Genomic DNA, 22,270 nt, shown 5'->3' on the forward strand with positions numbered 1-22,270 from the left:
CGTACAGAGCAGAAGGCCACAGAGACAGAGTAAGATGAGCTCAAAGGTGAGCACTGAGTTCAGGGAGCGTCTGCCCCCACGTACAGAGCAGAAGGAAACAGAGACAGACAAGCAGTGTCAGCCTTGGGCCTCTGAGTACTCGTGCACACACATGTATCCACACATGTGGAGATACTCATAAACACATGCACACACACACACACACACCACAGGCACACATATTAAAAATGAAATAGATAATAAATGTCTTGCAAAGTTGGCATGCCATCTCCCAGTCACAGGGCAGCTGCACTTAAAAACATCTTCCTTTCCTACACCTCAGACTGCACGTCCATCCTGGCACCCACCACGTCTTGCCTGGCGCATATCATAACACACCCTCTTCTACTTTTCATTCTGAATTTAGATGAGTACCGAGTAGGTTCTCAGGGCTTGCAGCTATACAGATCTTCAGAGATGGGAAGAGAGATGTGTTCAGGAGAGCTGTGAAGGCTGGGTAGTTTTAGGCTAGTGCACCCCCCTGTTTTTAAGGCTTTTTCATCCCCCTTTTCTTGGCCAATGCAGGAGGTACTGAAACTACCAGGCAATGCGTGGAGCCCGGCTTCAGGGGTGACGGCTTTTGCAGCAAGCAAAACCACCAGCTTTTTAGCATGTCCAGGCATGCATAGCCTTCTCGAAAGCTCACGCTGGAGAACCACATGACCAATCACACACAAAATGAAATAATCAACAAAGGGCAGACGCACACTGTACAAAGTCTGAAGTAAGTGTATGACATTTCTGTGGTCTGCATTCATAGCTGTCCTACAGGTTGCAGGTTGGGGATGCCTGGATGGATTTCTGACTAGATGGCAAGGTCTCTCTGTAATCTGTCCCTTCTTGTGAAGGGTCCGGCATGCAGCAGTTAGACAGGTGGAAAAGGCCAGCCAAACTGTCTGTCTGACCATCTGTTCCTCCATCCACCCACCTACCCATCCATCCATCCATCCATCCATCCATCCATCCATCCATCCATCCAGAGGTTGGGGCATCTGGAGGTGGAAGAATACAGGCACATCAAGTCCTCAGAAACTGCGTGCACCCAACACTCACTTTTTAAAGGATTTGTGTCAAGGCCTTGGCTATTGATTGTGACTGGAAGTCAGCAAACACAGGAGGGGGAAAAAACATTTTAAAAGTCTAAAGCAAGAGCTCTGGCAAGAACTCAGTGCCAAAGGACACGAGAGAACTTCCTGGGAGTCGCAGAGAGGGTCTTTCTGGACTATGGAGCTGATGATTCACTGTACACTTTTATCAGGCTCCCGCAACTGGACTTTTTAAATGCTGTTTTATTTTTATAGAAATAAATGAATGAGAGGAATGTTTTGAAACATCTCAATGCCAAGAGCAATCATGCCTAATCTTGGCACTCAGGAAGCTGAAGCAGGAGGAGTCCAAATTTGAGGCCAACGTGGGTGGTACATAGTGAATTACAGGCTGATTTGACCAGCATGGTGACTATCTAAAGATAAGTAAATAAATAGATATACAGATTAATTAGTTCATTAATTCAAAGTATCTCAGTAGCATATTTGGCTATACTCTTTGTCTATCCATAGCTCCATAAAGAACGATTTCTTCAGCCAGCCCCCCCAAATAAGTGACCCTGCTTCACAAAGCAAGGCAGATGGCTGCTGGAGCATGATGTTCAAGGTCGGCTTCTGGCCATCACATACATGTGACCCACACGTACATATACCGTGCATACTCCCACATATCTCTGCACACACACAGAGAAAATAAATTTTAAATAATAATAACAATTCACATTTCTAACAAATCTTCACTTGCTGCTGCTACCGTCGCCGCCTTGAAAAAAGACCTGGGGAACCACTGCTCTGGGAAAAAGAACTATTCGCCAACACCGAATACCAAGATAAACCCTGGGGAAACAAATCGGAAGGGTGAGCATGGACCCTACTGCTTCCTGAGGACCTCTGTCCTCCAGTGAAATGGGCACATGTCCTCCGAGCGTGCTCCAGAGCCCTGCAGAGCAAGGCGCCCCCCGGAGGACCGCAGGGCCCGGCACGGTGCCCCCGGAGGACTGCAGCCAGAGAGGACAGCTCACCTTCTGAAAAGATGATGTGGTCATTGCACTCCTCCACGTTGCAGGCGCACATGAAGAAAGTCTCGCCGGCCCTCTTCTTCTCCTTCATTATGCACTTGGGTGACGTGGCATCGTCCACAGCAAACCCGTGGTAGGTGAGCTTGGGGTCATGGCACACCGTCTCCAGTGTAATGTTCTCATCATTCTTCCTCCTGGGGTGCAGAGGTTCGGCGAGGGGAAGAGAGAGGGGCAGAGAGATGGGAGAATGAAGGAATGAAGAGGCTCTGGATGGAACAGCCAAGTGTGTCCTTTCTTCAGGAAGTAGTTTCCACTTCCTGCTCCCCAACTTCGCCCACCTCCCTTCATCTTTTGCTCAGCTCAGAGCTTACTTAGGATTAGAAGCGAGACAGCTCTCCTTGGGCGATCTCTACCTGAAAATTCAGGCATCAGCCTTACTAATCTTTATACAGAAAAGATGTGGGAAAGAGGCCCTTGGACCTGCGTCATTTCAAATCTCCCACTCCTGGGGTACTTCAGCCTCACATTGTGCGTCTAACTTTTGTGGCAGAGACGGTGTCCTGTCTAACCAGAGAGTTCTTAAAGAGGCTGCCTAGGGACGTGGTGGTAGAACTTTTTGTCTTTGCTGTGTGTATGTGTGTGTACATATAATATGTGTACCTGTGTACATGAGTGTGTGGGGGCCAGAGGTCAACCTCAACCACTGTTCTTCAGGAGATGTCCAGCTTGATTACTAACGTGGCATCTCTCTGGCCTGGAACTGGACAATTCAGCTAGGCTGGCTGGCCAGCAAGCCCCGGGCGTACTCTTGTCTCTGCCTCCAGAGTACGGGGATTACAAGCGTATGTCACCACATCCGGCTGTTTCTGGGGATCAAACTTAGGTCCTCACACCTGTACAGCGAGTGCTTTAAAAACTAAGCCATTTCTAAAGCCTGTTTATTCTGCTTGCTGGTCACAGGTCACTCTGGTCACAAAACTAATCCAGGTGGTCCTATTTGCTGGTCAAAAATCATTCTGTGTGTGTGGAGGTGGTGGTGGTGGTGGTGGGGGACACAGCAGCTGGTTCCCAAAACAACAGGGGAAGAATGATCCTAATTAAAGAAATTAAAGTTCCTGAATTTGAGAAAGGAGTGGGGGAGAAAACAAATGATTAGCACAGTAGAGAGAAGGACACTGTGTTCTACTTTTCCAGAACAGAAAAATAGGAACAGTTCATGGTGTCAGAAATGGATTATCTCTTTGCCACTCACATTTTGGAGACTAATTTGGTCTAGAGATCAAAAGATAAATGGCATGGTATATATTTTGGGAAATGCCCAGGTGATTGGCTCTGCATGGACATTATATTTGTTTAAATACTAATTTATTTATTTTAATTTTATGTGCACCATGTGTGTGCTTAGTGCCAGAGGAGGCCAGAAGAGGGCATCCGATCTCTTATGACTGGCATTCGAGGAGGTTATGAGCTGTCACGCGGGTGCTGGGAAGTGAACTGAGCCACCTAGGGGTTAAGTGTTCAATTGCAGAGCCTCTGGGGCATTTCACATTGAAACCATAATAGAAAGTATTCTGGCAGGGCAGTGAAGGCACACGTCTTTAATTCCAGCACTCTGAAGACAGAGACAGATAGTTTTCTGAGTTCGAGGCCATCCTGGTCTACAGAGCGAGTTCCAGAACAGGCTCCAAAGCTACAGAGAAACCCTGTCTCGAAAACAAACAAACAAACAAAAAACCAAAATAAGTATTCTGGCAATCAGATTTAATAATTGGCAGAATATCGTATCTGTATTCAAGGGACACAAACAGTGACTGTTGCCATGAGTATGCGTGACTAACAAGAACGGAAAACGAAGTATCATGATTTGCATGTGGCATGTGTCCCATAGGCTCAGGTGTATGAACTTGATTTCCAGCTGGTTCATTCTCTGCTCCCTAACTGCTTGCCACCATGCGACCATCAGCCATGTCTTCTCTGCCATCATGGGCCATCCCGCCCTGTTGGCAAGGACAAAACCTTCTTCCTGGAACTGCTTTGGCCAGGGGTCTTGTCACAGCGCCCCGTGTAAGGTGACAGAGAAAGCAAGGCCCCCTTCCTCAAAGGCCCGCTTACCACACAGCCACGCAGACTTCATGTGGCTTCTCGCAGATGGCCGTGATGCTGCAGTTGCTCATGCAGGACTTCTGGTTGTCACAAGTGGACAATCTCACGTCGCAAAACTTGCACAGCTGTGAAAGCTTGACCGCTCCGCCGTTGTCGCTGGTCATCATGTCACTGTTAACTGAGGAGAGAGGAAGGAAGAGCAAAGGGTTACTGAACTCCACACATGCACCTGGTGGCCTGAGTTAGATCCCAGAGTGAGAAAGAGTGAAGCAACTCCTGAGCTGTGTCCTCTGACCTCCACATGGTGCTGTGTGTGCTTTCACCCTCCAACACAAATAAGTCAACAAAAGAATGTGGAGGCAGCTGGTCACATCTGTATGCGGTCCGTAGGCAGAGAGGAAAGGAGCTCGTTAAAGATGTGGTTTGGAGTTGATGGAGTAAGGCAAAGCTGGTATGGATCCAAACAAGCAGAGGGACATCAACTCATGTTCTCTGTTGCACTAAGATTAGACACTCGGATTGCTAGTGGCTGCAGGACAGAAGCTGGCCGGGAGGGACAGGGAGGGACTTCTCCAAGAGGTCCCCCGGGAGAGGCCTGAGAAGGGCGGCATGTCCTCTCCTAGTGCTAGCTTTTCCTGCCCAGAGGATGCCAGCTTCGGTCCCTCCCAGTCACTCTCCTTGGTGCACACTTCGGATTTCTGTCCTCAGCCGTTCACCCTGTGACCTCCTTTGTTGTTTGGGCACAACACCTGCTTCCTGGGTCTCTAAAAATACAAGCTTATATATTTAAGATCTCCTTTCTTGTGGTGACAGTAAACACAGAAGGAAAAAAAAAAAGCAAGCCCATTCATCCCTTTCAGGCCTCTAGTTCATTTCAGGAAGTGTATTTTTAGGTAAGAAACTATTTTGAAATCCTCAATGTCTCCCAGACTGTTCTGCTTAGCTAAAAATATAGGCATCAAGGGGCCCTGGGCCTTGTTTAAATTTGGTACCAACACAACAATGGATATACTTTTCCAGCAATGGTCGTGTTTGGATCCTTTTGTGGAACAATGCTTTCGATTCCTTAGATTTTCCTATAAGATAACAAAATGAAGAAGTACAGGACTGGACTTTCTACAGTCAGGTTCTTTTCTTGGTTTTGGCTCTGTCCTAAAAACCACATTATTTGCTGGTTAGGGGGCTCTGGTGGTCTCCTCAACAAGCAACCAACTCTTTAGGAGATGGAATTTAGCCTAGCATTTGAAGATCTTAGGGCGGCTATCAGCTTCGCCTTTCTAGACAGTGCAGTATCAACACCTGAGCAACTGGAGAAGCAGCAAAGCCTTGGGTGGCTTTCACATGTCCTGGCTGAATGGTTCACATAGCCTAGGTGTTGGGTTTGGTGTTTAGTCTTTTGGTTTTTCCCTGCAGATTTATTTTATTTATGTATTAAGTGTGGTGGGCTGAATGAGACTGGCCCCCGCAGGCTCATAGATTGAATACTTGGTCCCCAGTTGGTGAAACTGCTGAGGATTAGGAGGTTCAGTCCAGTCTGGAGGAACTGGAGGCAGTGGAGGTTTCTCTGCCTCCTACATGTGGATCAAGATATGAGTTCTCATAAGACCAGCATAGGCTACATTTGACCCTGTCTTGAAAGCAAACCAAAAGCAAAACCTACAGTTACGCAATGGTTGCGGTGCTGAAGGAGAGCGTCTCGACAATGCTGGGAAGAAGTTCTCCTGTGAAAGCAGCCTGCAAAGACAAGGTTCTCTCGCTTGCTTGACTCCTTTCCCATACTGACCAGTTCTTGTCTAGCAAAAGCCTAGACGTGGGAGGGAGGGAAGTGACAGGGACAAGGCAGCAGGGACAACACAGCACGAAAAGCAGCTGAGGCTGATGATGGCAGCAGCCACCAAACAGATGTGTTGACAAGGGTAAGTGCCTGGAAAGGTCTGGTGCCTGGAACACATACCCAACAGGGAAGAAACAGAAGGGGCCATCCAAAAAAAAAATACAGAAAAGAAAGGAAGAAAGAAGGAAGGGAGAGAGGGAAGGAAAATGGGAGGGGAGGGGAAGAAAGAGGAGGGCAGAAAGGGGAAGGAGGAGGGATAGAAGGGAAGGGAAAGGGACGGACACTAGGACAGCAAGTCCCATCGCCCCTGATGCTACCTACAGCAGCCTGAGCTGACCAGGGCCTAGGCATGCACACACAGATGCAGCAGGCATGTTGCCCTTCAAGGAGCTCCAAGGGGAAGTCTTTCCATTGAATTTGGAGGGAAGGCAAACAGCTCCCACACCTCACATTTGGAAGCATGGGTATGTAAGGAGGAAGGCAGTGTGTAAGGGGATTGTGTGTTTGCTCAGTGCACTGTGTGCATTACAAAATAGGCTAGAGTTACAGCACACCATCTCAATATCTGGCTGGGGACATGCTTTTTATTTTATTATATTATTTTATTTTTCCACCATTATAACAAAATAAAAGCTACCATTGTTAATGTTTGCCTAGGATATTTTCTTTCCTCCTCCTTCTCCTTAACTAGCTCCTTGGCTTCCTTTTTGTAAACTTACTTGAGGCATGTCTGGTACAATTCACCCCCACCCAGTAACCCTATTATAGCTGATAAATGACACGCCCACTTTAACAATTCCATTAGTCCTCCCTCCCCCTGGAAGTCTATAACCCTTCTTTCTTTTTTTTAGGTCAACATCCTCTTTCCTTTATGTGACAGCAGCCCTCTGGGCCTTTGTGAAACTGTCCTAAGACAAATGCGGTCAGACTACAACACTATTCATCCTCTGTGTTTGTCTCAAGTCGTTCTGATAAAAGCTTCATGAATTCACTGTAGGATAGGCAGCAGAGACACACCAGCTTTTGTTCATGGTTTCAAGAGGTTCACAGACACCCTGGCAGCCTGTAAGCAACAAGTGAAGAATCCCAAGCCTCCCTCTGTGTTCTCAAGAATCCCTGAAGGTCTGGTTAACTCAGGAGGATGGATAAAACCGTACTGCTCACCCCACTCCATAGGAAGAAATGATGCCACCAGGCTTGCAGCATCAAGCAGGAATTCCTTAGGTTTAATCTGTGGTGTGTCAGGGACCAAACGGACAGTAATGTGAGGAAATGCATCTAGATAAACAGCCCAGAACAAAGATATAATTCTAAGCACCCCAAGAAACTTCTCCTGGCCCAAAGAGATCCTGACTTCAGTCCCCAGACCCCATGTAAAAACACAAAACAATACAACAACAACAACAAAAACTGGGCACCATAGTAGAGTTGTCATCCTGTTGCTGGGAAGACAGTGACAGTTGATATCCTGGAGCTCATGGGCCAACTAACTTAGCCTCGCTGGCGAGATCCAGAAAGATGAGAGACCTCGCTTCAAAACAGAAGTGAAATGGCCCCGAATAACAGCACCCAAGGTTATCTTCTGGCCTACACACACACACTACATGTGTGTATCTGCAAATGCCTGTGTACTTCCTATATACACACACTAAAAAACCACCACCAAGACAACCTCTAACTAAAATTCAAGATGCCTTCCAATCAGATAGCTGAATTGGTCTCCGTGTGTTTAGTTTAAGTCCAATGTTAAGGCAACATTGTAATTGCTACAGATGCTCTATTAGCAGCTGGATATCCTTAGGGAGTTTCCTACCCTTAGCAGGCAAATTAATGATTCAAAATGTTCTCAAAAAAGAAGTCGCAGTGAGAGGGCCTCTCACCTAGAAAGTGTCACACTGGCCAGCGAACAGGGACAGCTGTCACAGCATGTGACAGACTCATGAGGTCCATCACATTTCACTTCTCTTCCAACAAGCCTTTGAGTAATAGCAAACCCTTCACCCTGGGTCACACCATCATTCTCTCGCATTTGCCCCATACTCGCTGCCTGCAGCAGAGGCACTAAGTTCTGACCTTGAATGGAGCCATTGACTTCTAGAATAATTCTGTTGTCTAAGGCTCTATGAGGAGCAGCCTAAGAAGAAGTCTATTTTTAGTTGGGTTAAGACTTTTTGGTTCATGTCTTTGAAATGGTGTCTACCAGTGGTCTGGAAAGTTAGGGGAAGTCAGGATTTCACCAACAGCACTTAACATTTTGCCAGACACATGTTCAAGTCACAGAACTTGGTCCTTCTTATTTATTACTATTGTGTGTGTGAGGTGTGAAAACAGCAAGCATGCCCCAGCATGGATACAGGCTAACTTTGCAGACTTGTTTCTCTCTTCCAGCTCTTCGCGGGTCTCAGGGATACAGCTAGGATCTTCAGGCTTGTACAATGACTTCTATCCGATGATCCATTTCACCATTATTCATTCGTATGACTCTGAATTCATGCACGCCCCTATGATGGGCCAGGTTTGGGAAGAGCCTGATATAGCTCATTTACTCCATAGCCACCTGTGATGTCTGGCTTGGTGCTGTCGATTTCGTAATGTCATTGTCAGTGATGCAGTTAAAGAAAGGGGAAGCAGCTCAAAGAATAGCTTGCAGCAAGTCGTGAAAAGAACTCGCTATGCTTTGCAACTGCTTGTCAAATATTAATATGCATGGGAAGCCCTGAAGGGAAACATTGAATCTGCAGGTGTGGGGAGCGCACTGCCTCGTGAGGCTGTAGGAGCTGGTGCAGCAGACCTTTGTAGGGTAGACCGGAAGTATAGAAACCAGACAGGAGCTCGTGCTCAGGTGTCTGGGCAGAATTCTTCCTCAGGAAACCTCAGTGTTCGCTTGTCTAGTATATAACTGACTCACGTGATTAATGGCACCCTCCTTTAGTTAAAACCACCTGACTAGAGCTGCCAATCACAGATTCAAAATGCCTTCATGACAGCGCCAAGACTAAGGTTTCATTTAAAGGCTGAATGGTAACTAGGGAGACCATAGCTCGTTATTAAAGGGCTTGGCTGGCAAGAATGAGGACTTAAATTTAATCCCCAGACTCCATGATTTACAAAATAAACAAGAAAGAAAGAAAAGAGATGGGCATGGCAGTCCATTGGGGAGGTGGAAGCAGGCATATTCATGAAGCCTGCTAGCCAGTCAGCCTGGCTTATTTGGTAAGCTTCAGATTAGTGAGGGGTGAGGGACCCTATCTCAAACAATAAAGTGTTTTTAAAGGAGGATGTCTGTCACCTGAGGAATGACACCTGAGGTTGTGCTCTGGTTTACACACACACACACACACACACACACACACACACACACACACCCACATACACTCCACCCACCCACCCACCTAGCAAGCCTGATGTTCTCCTCTGTGATCACTACACACAGCAAGGAGACTCGCCATTTTTCCCCTTCTTCTGTGGATCTTAGGGCTGGCAAAATGGAAGACTGCATCCTTGAATTTCCCAGGCGTGTCTCCTCTCCCTGCTCCTTCCATCTGCTTCCCTCTGGAGCTTGGCCTCCTTAAGCGATCACAGGCCCAGAGGCCGGTGCACCATCTGGGCCTGCGCTGAAAGACTTGCTCTCTGAATGGGTTTTAATTGCAGCTGGCATTTCAGAGTCAGACACCCAGGCCGCCATCTGGCAGACAGCAATGTGGTTTGCAAAGCCGGCAGCTAACACCCACGGCTCAGAAGACCAGGTGGGACCAGTCCACTGGCCGGCCACATGACCTCCCACCCAGAACAAAGAAGCAAGTCAGCGGGAATCAAAAGTTCCCACTCCTACCCAATATGGTGGTCATCCAGCAAATGCAAAAATGCTTCCTCGTTGAGTTTTCGTTTTTAAAACAATGTGTTTGACTCCACTTCCCCATGTAATTAGAGTATCCTGACATGGGCGAGTGGAGCATATGTCTTCAGGTGACAATGCCCAGTGGTCCTTAGACACTGGTACTAGGCAGCTATTACTTAGCTTACTGGGGAACCATGGAGGCTGCAGGAAGGCATCCATTCACCTTCTTGTGCAACTGTTTTGCGGCCATGGTTCTTTATTAATGGGGCCAGGAAGACAGTAACAGTTCAGTCAGCAAAGGGTTTGTTTTGCAAAGCATGGGGACCTGAGTTCAACCCTAAATTCCATGTAAAAAGGCAGAACACAATGGCACACTTATGATCCCAGTGCTGGGAGGCAATAACAGGAAGACGCCTGGGTCTTACTGGCATCCAGCAGAGCCTACCAGGGGACCCACAGCCAGCAAAGCCTAGCAGAGCCTACAGGGCGACCCACGGCCAGCAGAGCCTACTGGGTGACCTGCAAACTTATGAGAGACCCTGTTTCAAAAGGGGGGCGGGAATGGTGCTATTTCAGAATGTTGCCTGGATTATTTTCTGCTCCCAACATACACACATGAACATGTATGTACACACACAAAATGCTTTGTTAACAGCTTCCAAGGATAACAGAGCTAATTCTCTGAAATCTATTTGAAACGCTAGTGCCTTATGCTTCCTGCTTTGTAACTAGAACAATCTCAACAAATAGTGCAATTATTGAGGGTCCCTAAAAATGAATGACCTAGCCCACTGGATGGTTCTTCTTCTCTGTTGCTCTGGAAAAAAAAAAAAACAAACATTTTAACAGCAGTTTCTGTTCTTGTCATCAGAGAGTAAGGACTTAAAGACTCTGATCTATATGGCTAATGAAAGAAACCCTGGCTACAGTGGGTGCTGACCCCACCTGCTTTGTACTGGCAAAAATCACCCAAGTCTGGCATGGTGTGGCTCATGCTTGTAATCCCAACCTGAGAGGCTGAAGGAGGAGGATTGCTGTGAATTTGAAAACAGCCTGAGCTATAAAGTTCCAGGCTAGCCTGGGCTATAAAGCAAGATCCTATTTCTAAAATATTTTTTAAAAAGAGAGAAAGAAAGAGAGAGGGTAACAGAGGGATGGAAATAGAAAATGGGAGGGGAAAGAAAAAATTGGAGGGGGACATTGAAGGGAGGAAAAAAGGTGAAAAGGAAGGAAGGAAGGAAGGAATACAAAGAAAAAAGAATAAATAAGAGGGAAAGAGAGATGAAGAAAGAAAAGATGAGCAAGTCAGATCCCACAGTGAGCTGGCCAAGGGCAGAAACACGCTCACAGAATGGGTGCAGGCCTGTGCTCCTTCAGGAAAGTCGACAGCATCTATGAAAACAGCAAATGCAAATTGCCTCTCACCTGGCACTTTCACTTGGAGGCACTTGTTTCCTTCCCTGCTGGCTTCCCTGCAGCAGCAGAATCTGCAAGGCCCACCCAAGCCATACAACAGAGTGGACCGAAAGCAGGAGACAGCTCTGTCTTTGCAAGTGGCACCGCCCAAGCTACCACACTCAGGAAAAGAAGCGAGATGCGGAGAGGGGTACGGAGTGGACACCTGGGCTGGACAGTTTCTGCTGCTCTGGGGATGTTCTCTCCACCCCCACTTCCTGCCTCTCTGCCGCAGGGGGCTGCTCTTCTCTCTCATGTTGGGGATCCTCAAGCCTTCTGAGAGTTTGATCAATGGGGAGACCCAGCAACTTCACCCAGAGACAGGGCAAGTTCTTTTGGAGCATCCTTGCCTGGCCCAATCGCTGGGCAAATTCGCCAGCTGGCTGAGTCTCTCACCTGGAGGTCACATGATACGTTAGGGTTGGCCACTGTTCATAGGATTGACTTTGGGCAAAAACAGAGTTACAAAATACAAGAAGGCTAATAGGAAAGGAAAAAGCCCCAGCAGAAGCGGAATAACAAAAGCAGAAGCCCAGATCTTATCCATCTAAAGAGGACAATTCATTGTCTGTCTGTGAAAAGATTTGTATAAAGGAGGATAAATAAGACACTTGTAGACCACTTTCCTGTGGCTCCAGCTCAAACTCACTACGATGCAGGCTATTGTACTGGGGTGGAGGGACAGTCGCCTGGGCATGTACACCCAAGCTTATGCGCCTGCTGGGAGGGTTTCAGCAACTTTCATTAATAGCTCAAGAGTTTAATAGTCCCAGCTCTTTCAAGAAAAGCACATAAACACAAATTTACATTCACCAAGAAAGTAAATTTAGGGATTAAGGAGTAATTATCTGTATTTCAGAAGAATTAATCTGAGGGGGGAAAAACAGCTGTCCCTGAAGATTTCTGAAAAATATATTCAACAGGACATTTTAAAGAAGCCATATATAGAATAAAAGAAACTACTTGATGAATGGAAAAGTGATCATTTTCTTTTAAGTCCCAAACATCAAATAACTGAATGGAAATTCATTTCCTTCTTTCCTCGTTTAGCAAACCAAGCAACTCCAAAACCTCCCTAGTACAGTTTCCTGGCTTTCTCTCGGTTTGGTAAATGAAGGGATTTAGATTATCTCGGGGGTTGAGCAGAACTGTCTTTCTCTCCCCCCTCTTCTGTCTTCCTCCTCTCCCTCTTTCCCTCCCCCCCCCCTTTCTCTCTCTCTCTCTCCTCTCTCCTCTCTCTCCTTGTAGGGTTACCTGTTCCCAAATCAGGACACCATAATGGGAGAAAATATTAAACATTTAAAACAACTCAAAAGGGGGATGGTTTCCAAGGTATGACATTCAGTGCTGACCTCTGACCTGTACACACAGAGAGAGAGAGAGAGAGAGAGAGAGAGAGAATAAAAACTTAAAAGGGGGATGGTTTCCAAGGTATGACATTCAGTGCTGACCTCTGACCTGTACACACAGAGAGAGAGAGAGAGAGAGAGAGAGAGAATAAAAACTTAAAATGACTCTTAGTAGTTCAGCTTGTTACCTAGGGGTCTGGGATTTGAACTCATGTCCTCCTGTTTGCCCACAGTACTCTTCTCTACCAGACTAAATCCCAAGCCTCACAGTGGAATTCTAAGAAAAGAGACTGGCCTTTGGTCACCACTTCACTTTCTTTAGAAGATGATTACAGTCGACGGCACAGAGAATGAAGCCCAGCACTCTGAGGACAACGATTTAAGAACTGTTCTAGCTTCCTTTAGATTGCTGAGATCAAAATTGACTAAAAGCAACTTGGGAAGCAAAGGGTTTATTTCATTTTATACTTCCAGGTCACAGTCCATCGCTGAGAAAAGTCAGGAATAGAACTCCAAGCAAGAGTGTGCAGGCAGGCCAGTTTGCTATCCTATGCAGCACTGATCCAACTGGAGAACTCACTCACATCAGAAACCAATGAGGATGCTGCATGCTATTTCGCACAGACTCATGCTTATCTTGCTTCTTCACACAGCACAGGACCACCTGCCTAGGGATTATGTCATCCTTAGTGGCCTGGGGCCTCCAGCATCGATTATTGGCAAGACCATCTGCAAGGAGCCTGCCCACAGATCAACCTGATCTAGGTAGTTACTCAAGCAGGCTTTCATCTCAGATGGCTCTTGTCTGTGTCAAGTTCACAAAGTTAACTAAGCCCAAGGGTGATTTTAGGCTCAGCCTTGTACTTCCTGTAGGGCCATGGACAACATCCATTCAATCTCTTGGAACCTCTATTTTCTGAGTAATGACAAGGTACCTTACAGGGTTACAATGGAGAAAACACAAGAAGAATGTGTGAAAATGCTTGAAGCATGACTCAGCCCTCTCTTTGGATAAGTAATACTCCATACAATAGTCCCTCTATGAGGAAAATTATAGGAAAGAATGGCAAGAGGGGGCTGGAGAGATGACTCCGCGATTAAGATCACTTGCTGTTCTTGAAGAGGACCCAGGAGTGATTCCTAGCATCTACAAGGTGGTTCAGAATCATTTGTAACTCCAGTTCCAGAGGATCTGATGCCCTATTCTGACCTTCTCTGACCTCCACAGGTACAAGCATGCACATGCTACACTTACATACATACAGGCAAAATACTTGTACATGTACAAATAAATAAATCAAAAACTAATTTTAGAAAACAGAGACAAGATAATGAAGACCATGATCAGTCTGTCCCCGTGTATTAATGGGAGGCAGCAGATTTAGGACCTTGACAAATGTTTCTGGAAGTCTGAGTGACAGACAAGCATGGCATTGGTATGTGCTGTTACCGCTGTACTTCAAAACATTCAATGGGGAAAATAGAATCACAAATTATATTCTTCCCAGGTGCAACAGAGAGCTGTGCCAGGGTGGATTTCAGATGAATCTCCTTCAGGGATGCTGGCCATCACCACAGGAGGAGCTGAGACAAGAGACCTAGCAACAGCCTAGAGAACCTTGCTATTATAGACGGTAGCAGGGTAGAGAGAGTGTCTGGGCTTGGAGAGAAGGCTTTGAGCTTAGAGGGGAGGAGTGGCTGAGTTTAGAAGGGAGGAGTCTCTGAGGTTAGGGGAGGGGTCTCTGATGTTAGGGGGAGGGGTCTCTGAGGTTAGCAGATTAATGAAGGTCTTTAGACCAAATATAAAGTCATAATTTAGGAAACTAATCCTATAGTCCCACCTGTCTAGGGGCTGCCATATGCTAGGAGTTTGGCAACATAGAGAAAGTTCTAGCTAAGATATAAGGCATGTCTGGTTTCTTTACAAGGGGCAACCTCTGTCTTCTAATAATAAGTATTTTCAAGGATGTTTAAACAACCCTTCTAGAACCAAAGCAACTGCTCTGTGCGGTACACAGGCTGTGGCACAGCGACTTTACACGCACAAGGCCCTGTGTACAATTCCTAGATGTGCTTGTCTGTTAAGATTGCTCATTACCAGCATGAACTGACAGGGTAAGAGCCACGATCCAGTGTGAGGCCCTCTACTGGCTGCTTGCACACTTATCAAGTGACACACTTCGCTTCGTAGCCAGTAAGAGAATTGGAAAGGAATGTGGACAACATTACATAGCACATCTGAGGTATCCAGGTAAGAGGTGCTCTGCTCAGCCAGATAGATAGAAAGCAATTCCTTACTCTCTCCTCAAGCAATTTCCATGCACGAAGGTTAATTGAATGATACTGCCTTCTGATTTGCTCCAAAGACGAGTTCAGCAAGCTGGAAACACAAGCAGGCTAAAGTAGAAAAAAGGCTCCGAACCAGGCTTCAGGTGCCCGAGCAACTAGCCACTCAACTCTGTCTTTTCATGAACCAAGCAGGTCAGTCGTCTATGATAATCTTTAGGGTTTTGGAAAGCATTCTCAATTCAACTTCCAAGAGCTAGGAAATCTAAGTGTTTTGACCTCAGCCCCACAGAATAGGATGCTACGCATTAGCCTATAAGGAAAAGGGGGTTGGGGTTGGGGAGACCACTTAGTGGGTAAACTGTTGCCATGCAAATATGAGGACCCGAGTTTGACTGCTAAAACCCACATAAAAAAGGCAAGTGTGGTGGTGCGCGCTTGTAATCACGCATGTAATCCCAATGCTGGGGAGTGGAGACTGCAGACCCCCATGGCTTGCAGGCCGGCCAGCCTACTGAAGCAGTAAGCTGGGACTCACCAAACAAAGTGAACCGGGCAAGATGGTACCACAGATAAAAGCACTTGCTACCAGCCTGACAAGTAGAGTTCGCTTGCTGAGACCCGTGTGGTGTAAGAGAGGCAACTCCCAAGGCTGCCCTCTGCCCCGCACACAGCGGAGCACACATAAGCACACACTAACTCATGGATGTACCCAGACAAAGAGAAGGGAGCTGTGGAGCCCCAGTGAGTCGCTGTATGTTGTGTTCTCTTTATTTGTTGCATGAGACTCCCTCTCTACAACTTCCCCGTCCCCACCCACGGCTCACATACAAACCTGAATCACTGCAACTGAGCAGGCTCCGGGACTAAATGCAGAGTGTCATTTGGCTATCACGAGTCCAGAGGAAGGGAAATTCTGCCAAGTGACAAAGGAGGCTGTAGGCATTTCCTCCATTTTTTTTTTTTCAGGGCCAAGGAGGAAGCTCCATTTCAGAGCAAGTCATTTCCTGTAAGAATCTCAAATGCACTCGGCCTGAGTATCAGCGTCTACTTGATGCCTTCTGGCCTCAGCTTGAGTGATAGGTGATGATGAAGCCCAGGGCGATTGCATATAAACAGCTAGTACACCATCAATCACTGATGTCTGCCTTCATGTTTCCCAGAGGAGGGGTGTGGTTTAGTAATTGCTCAAGTTGGCTCGGACAACCAGCTGGAAGTGTCCTGAGGAAGGGACTGTTCACTGCAGGGAAGTGACAATTACTCCAGCCCTGGCTCTACCATTTAATGTGGGCTCAATATATATATTACATTCTAGACTGTTTTTAACACTGATTTACTGTGTGGGTACATGAGCGGATGTGTGTGCCGTAGTGCTATGCAACTTTGTTTGGTTTGACACAGGGTCTCAGGTAGTCCACGCTGGTCTTTGAAGACCTTGAACTTCTAATCCTCCACCTCCAGAGTGCTGGAGTCCCTGGCCTGTGCTCTACTTCATCCAGTTTGCTGTAGTTCTGGAGAAGACTCTCAGAGCGTCATGTGTGCTAAGTACGCCTTCTCCCCACTGAGCTATATCCCCAGCCTACCCAACAAATATCAATGGAATTGAAAGTCAAAACTGAACGTGAATCCCCCCTTCTTGTACATCTCTTAGTCAAGCTGCTCTCCCTCCTTCCTCTCAGTGTAAACCGAAGGCCAGAGATACAGCCCTCTCTTGGGAAATGAAAGCAACACCAATCCTCTGTGTGGCTCTGGCGAGGTATTCAAACAATGGTCATTTCTAGCCGACAAACTCTGCTTGACAGGCTGGCTTCAGAAGGCCGACTGTGAGTTCAGATCCACTTCGGCTTCTGAGATAGCACCAGGCCCCTTGGAGCCTTCCCCTGTGTGGTTTCCAAGCAGAGGAAGTCAAAAGAAAAAGAGTCAAGGCTCCAGCATTGTTCAGACTTCAAGAAAAGACAACAAAGGGCAGGAAATTTGAAATGAAATCTGAGAATCTGCCCTGAAATTGGGCGATTTTGCTGGTTTTCTCACAGAGGGCCAGGATGAGAAAGTGAGCGGTTGATGGCTGCCTTCCCTGGGCGTTGCTCACTGTTCTGACAGGAATGTGATTTGTAACACAAGGCCTACAGGTCTCCCCGAGGGAAGCAACTGCAACTTGCAGGAGGTTGCCCTCCAACAGCTACCCCACCCCCAGCCACCGCAAACCAAACCAAACCAAAACGACAACAACAATCCCCACTGAAGTTGCTGAGGTTGGTGTTTTAGCTCGTTTGTGCTGCCATGGCGAAGGAGCTGAGGCTGGATCATTAATTAAGTACAGACACCTTTGTGCAGGCACCTGCGTGCTCATAACCGCGTGGTCACATGTACCCGTCTGTGTGAAGGACAGAGGACAATCCTGGGGGCTGCTCCTCAGATAACACCCCTCCCCCCTTGCTTATTTGAGGCAGGGTTTCTCACTGGCCGGAAGCGCACCTATTTGGCTAGGCTGGCTGCTCAGCGGGCCCGAGAAATTCGCCTGTTTCTGCCTCAGTGCCAGGATCCCGTCACACCCAGTTTCTCATTGTTTGTTTTTAGCATGGGTTCTGAGCACTGAACTCAGGACCTCAGGATTGCCTGTCAAACACTTGAGCCTGGAACTGAGTTATCACCCCAATCTGCTTCAGACCCGAGGAAGATCTTTTTACAGAAGCTCTACCATTAACTTAACTTTGACCTTTTCACCTTGACCCTCATTCGAATAACTTGCTCAGGAAACCAGCTTCCCCGCTGGAGAGAGGGCGGGCTTTCAGGGCTGGAGGTGACTAAGGAATGAATGTATTTGGGTAGGAAGTGTCCTACTAGCCCTTAACCTAGTCAGGTTCTCTTCCAGACCAATCAGGCCAACTAGTTCCCAACCCTTGTGAAGCCCACTGGAAAAGCACACACAAATAAATGCAAACAAAAAAACCAGTGACTACAGGAAGGAAGCCATGGCGGTGACAAGCACGGCTCTGGGGTACCCCACTGCAGTGTTCTCACTTCCGCGGCCCTCCCTCTTTGTGCCTTGATCCCAGCCTCTGCTCAAACAGAACCTTCCCAACAGGCTGCTCTTTACTTCTTTAAAGTCTTGTGCATGTGTTGTACGTGTGTCCGTAAATTCTCATGTGAGCACATGCAGGCTGGGCATCGGCGTCTGGGGCCTTCCTCTATCACCCCCCCCCACCTAATCTTTCATATCCTGAAGCTCACTGACTTAGCTAGACTCTCGAGCCAGTAAGCCCCAAGAATCTTCCTGCTTCTGCCTCCCCAGGGCTGGGGCTACAGGCTCCTATGACCACGCCCAGTTTTGTGTGTTGGGAAGCAGAACCTGGGTTCCCAGGCTTGAGCACTTACAGGATGAGGTACGACCCCAGCCTATTCCTGATAAATCCTTCTAAACAGCAAACACCCATCACCAGCTTCTCGTCCTTTCCTTAAATTTGCCTCTGACTTATGACAGACTTGCTTTAGTTCCTGGCTGCTCTGGGCATCTTCAACATTGGCCTTGCCGCCCTGGCTGGCTCTTGGTACACACTTGTTGATCGTTCTCTCAAGTCCAGTGACACCCCCTTCCTATATCCTATCTTTAGGTTTCAAGAAAAAAAAAGTCTTCTTCAGCCAAATCCATCTGATCTCTAAAAAATGAAATCATATTTATAGTTGTTGTTCAAGGAATTGGGATGTGTTCACAGGGGAAAGGAGACAATAGAGGTGGGAGGGGCGTGTTAAATCCAGATACAAGGGTGTGAATAATTTGTAAAAGATAAGCATCTGAAGGTTTCAGCAGTCAGAATTAGCAGTGGAGAGGACTTGGGGTAGAAGTCAAGGAGAACAGCTTTCCCTCAGGAGCTGGCCATGAAGTGGTCAGGCCCTGGAGCCAGGCTGCAGAGAGGCCCCCAGAATGGCCTCTGGCAAGAAGTACCTTCCTGAGGTCTTGAGGTCAAGGGCAGGATCCCAAGCTGCAGGGCAGCTACCATCAAACTACACTTAAAATTAAGATAAGTAACATCAGGCTGGCCAGTAGCTTAGTGGGAGCTATTATCGCTCACACTTGAGGCCCTGGGTTCAAGGTCATCATTAATTTAAAAAAAATAGGTAAATAAAATTACATACTCAGTTCTGTGTCACGCTAGCCACATGTCACACGTGGTCAACAACAGAGAGATTTTCATCAGGAAAAGACCTCCCAGGGCCTGGGGAGATAGCTCACTGGGTCAAGGGTTTGCTTCGCATGAATGTGGACCAAAGTTCAATCCCCACAATCTATGTAAAAAACAAGAAGAAGCCTAGTGTTTGATGGTCACCTCTGTGCTAGGGAGAAGATCCAGGCAGATTCCTGGCGCTAACAGCCAGTGGACCTGGCCCACTGTGGCATGGTTTCAAAAAGGGAGCCATGGAGTGGTTTAATGGTTCCTGGGTTTGAGTTCTGCTCTGTCTCAAAACAAACGAGCAAGCAAATGAAAACAACAGCAACAACAAAACCCCAATAATGAACAAAGACCTCAAGAAGGACAGGGCTGGCAGTGAGATGGAATTCTGCCCCTGGGGGAATGTGGCTTCTATTAGGTGATTTGCTCGCTCTGGCCTTGGTGTCTCTGGTGGAGCTAAAGCAGAAGACAATTAAGGACAGGGACCAGCACTTCTTGCTAAACCCATCCAGAAGGTTCTAATAGCGAGAGAAATGGGCAGAACAAGATTTGCAACAAGTTGCAACCTGCCAGGGCTGGAGTCAGCTGGCCTAGCCTCTCCAAATGCAAATCCCTGGCCCCAAGATAAAAGACTGTTTAAAATAGGGAGGCTTGCCAAGGTATCAAGTAATTCTCCTTAAGCCCCATTTCAATGACAGAAACATAATGCAGAACCAAGGCATGGAGATTAAGTTTCCAGGCAAAGTCCACAGCAGCCTAGAGCGGGGAAATTAATATTCCAGAAAAAAATATTGGCTTTTTTTTTTTTAAATGCAAGGCTTTTGGGAGGGTTTCAGCCATAGTCTGCCAAAGACTGCTGAGCTCCCAGGACAGAAGGAGAAGAGAGGTGACCAACTCACAGGGGAAACCCCAAGGCCCTAGGGAAGCCAGTTCTCTGCAGGATGCATTGATATAAGTCAGGCCCAGTTCAAAGCAGGCATTCCTCAGCCTGAGACTTCTCAACCTTCCCTCCATTACCTTTTCCCTCCTGTCCTGTGTCTCCAGAAGAGGTTTTTAAAGTTCATATACAAAGCTGTGCATTTTATTATGGTTTTCTCATACAAACAGGCTATCATGCTGTGTTATACTCCACCCCCTCCCATAGCCTTCCCTATGCACCTTCTAAACCCTACAACTGTTCCAATCTTTTGCTTTTTTGTCCAAGATTCATCTGAGCTGCTAACGATCCCGTTATCCCCACTGCCCTATACATAGAGGCTGAGACTGGATACACACTCTACTCCCACATAACAATACCATGTTTTTAACCTCTGTGAGTGTGTGTACGTGCACGCGCGTGCGTGCGTGCGTGCGCGTGTGTGTGCAGAAATAAGCATGTGAAGGTGAAGGGGCAACTTCGGATGTTGGCCTTCGCCTTCCACCTAGAGGAAAAGCTGCAGTGGATTCTCTGGTCTCTCCTGTTTTCCACCTCAGCAAAGACTACTGGAATGGCAGACACAGGCTACCATGACTGGCTTTTATGTGCGTGCTAGGGAATCTGAACTCAGGTCCTCATGCTTATACAACAAGTATGTGAGCCCCCGAGCAATCTCTCCAGCACACCAATGCTATTCATACAGCCCTTCTACACAGGTGAGTATGTGTGTACACATGCACGCATACTTATGTATGGTATATGTGCATGTGTAAAGCATGTGTGTATGTACATGGATATCTCTGTGTGTGCATGTATGTGTGGTCTGTATGTGTGTGTATTGTGGTTTATATATGTTTGTATTATGGGTTTGTTTGTATGTGTGCGTATGTATATATGTGTGTGAGCTGGTATGTATATGCATGTGTGTGTTGTTATGGTGTATATGTGTATGTTTTGTGGTGTGTATATATGCATATATGTGTTTGTATGTGTGTGTCTATGTGGTATATATGTGTGTGAGTATGTGTGTATGTGATGTATGTGAGTGTATGTGTGTGTGTGTGTGTATGTTGCATACTAACAAGCCTAGTGATCCTCCAGTCTCTGCTTTTTACAGCCCTGGGGTTACAAACACATGCAGTCACCACCACCCAGCCTTTTGACAGTGAGCTAAGTCTTTAAGCCTACAAGCAAGCACGCTTACTCACTGAGTCACTAAGCCATCTCCCTTGTCTGACAATACTGTTTTTAGAGCCTTTCACAGATGACAGCTAAGATCCTACATTATAAAAGCAGCCTGGCTGGACATTCATTCCTCCGACAAAGCAGGATATTTAGAATATATATTCAACCACGTTACTGTCCGCCTTAGATGACCAGACAGAAGCTGTCTATTATTACAGAGCACGGGGAGAGAGGGAAAAAAAGAATTTAATCTGTCCTTCTCATGCCCCCTTACGATCTAAGGAGAGTGAGATGTGAAAAGATCCCAATGGCCAATGGTTACATGTCATTTTCAAAAATGTTTAATGGGCGGGAGAGATGGCTCAGTCAGTAAAGCCCTCGTCATGCAGCCATGGTGATCCTGAGTTCGAGCCCCAGCACCCACCAACTTAAATAAGCACAGCATTCTGTGCCTGTGATTCCAGCACTGGGAGGCAAAGACAGGAGACTTGGAGGCTGGTAGGCCAGCTGGCTTTGCCTAATAGAACCAGCAGGCCCAGGGTCAGTGCAAGACTCCACCCTTATTCTGCCTCCCCCAGATCTCCCAGGTAGGCATCAAGAGCGGGAAATCATGGCCTCCCCTTCACTCTACAGCTAAAGATCACTTTCTGATCCTAGAATCCTCGCCCTCCAGAAAGCTGAGGTTACAAACGTTTGCCTTCCCACCCCATTGGAGCCTCACTAGGGAAGCAACCCAGGGCTTCACACGTTAGACAACTGAGCTACACCCCATCTCCGAGGAAGTCGCCATTCTGTGGATGTCTCCAAAATAAAAGAATCTTTCTTCTTGCACAGCTCTGCTCTGAAGTCTTCCTGTTCGTCTTTGCTACAGTGTCAATGAATGGGAGCGGCTGAACCCAGGAAACGGCGCTCCTCTACTGTGGGCACTGGCGAAATACCTTGCCATTCCTGGGCACCTACTTATGTGTACTCTCACTGGGTTTGGCTGAATCGCTGTTTTTAATCCTGGCTTCCACATCAGAAGCATCTAG

General features: G+C 47.1%; 1 protein-coding gene across 1 annotated transcript in view; it reads right to left on the minus strand.

The window, feature by feature from the left end:
• Window positions 1-22,270, minus strand: part of Tgfbr2 (transforming growth factor beta receptor 2) — an 89,260-nt gene that overhangs the window by 42,316 nt on the left and 24,674 nt on the right. Inside the window, exons 3-4 of the mRNA XM_013346451.2 lie at window positions 4,217-4,385; window positions 2,108-2,298 (exon numbers count right to left, since the gene is read on the minus strand). Coding sequence (XP_013201905.1) covers window positions 2,108-2,298; window positions 4,217-4,385 — 360 coding nt within the window. The remainder of the gene's footprint in view (window positions 1-2,107; window positions 2,299-4,216; window positions 4,386-22,270) is intronic.

The sequence above is a fragment of the Microtus ochrogaster genome, chromosome 5 (assembly GCF_000317375.1).
Source record: "Microtus ochrogaster isolate Prairie Vole_2 chromosome 5, MicOch1.0, whole genome shotgun sequence".
In the NCBI taxonomy this organism is placed as follows: Eukaryota; Metazoa; Chordata; class Mammalia; order Rodentia; family Cricetidae; genus Microtus; species Microtus ochrogaster.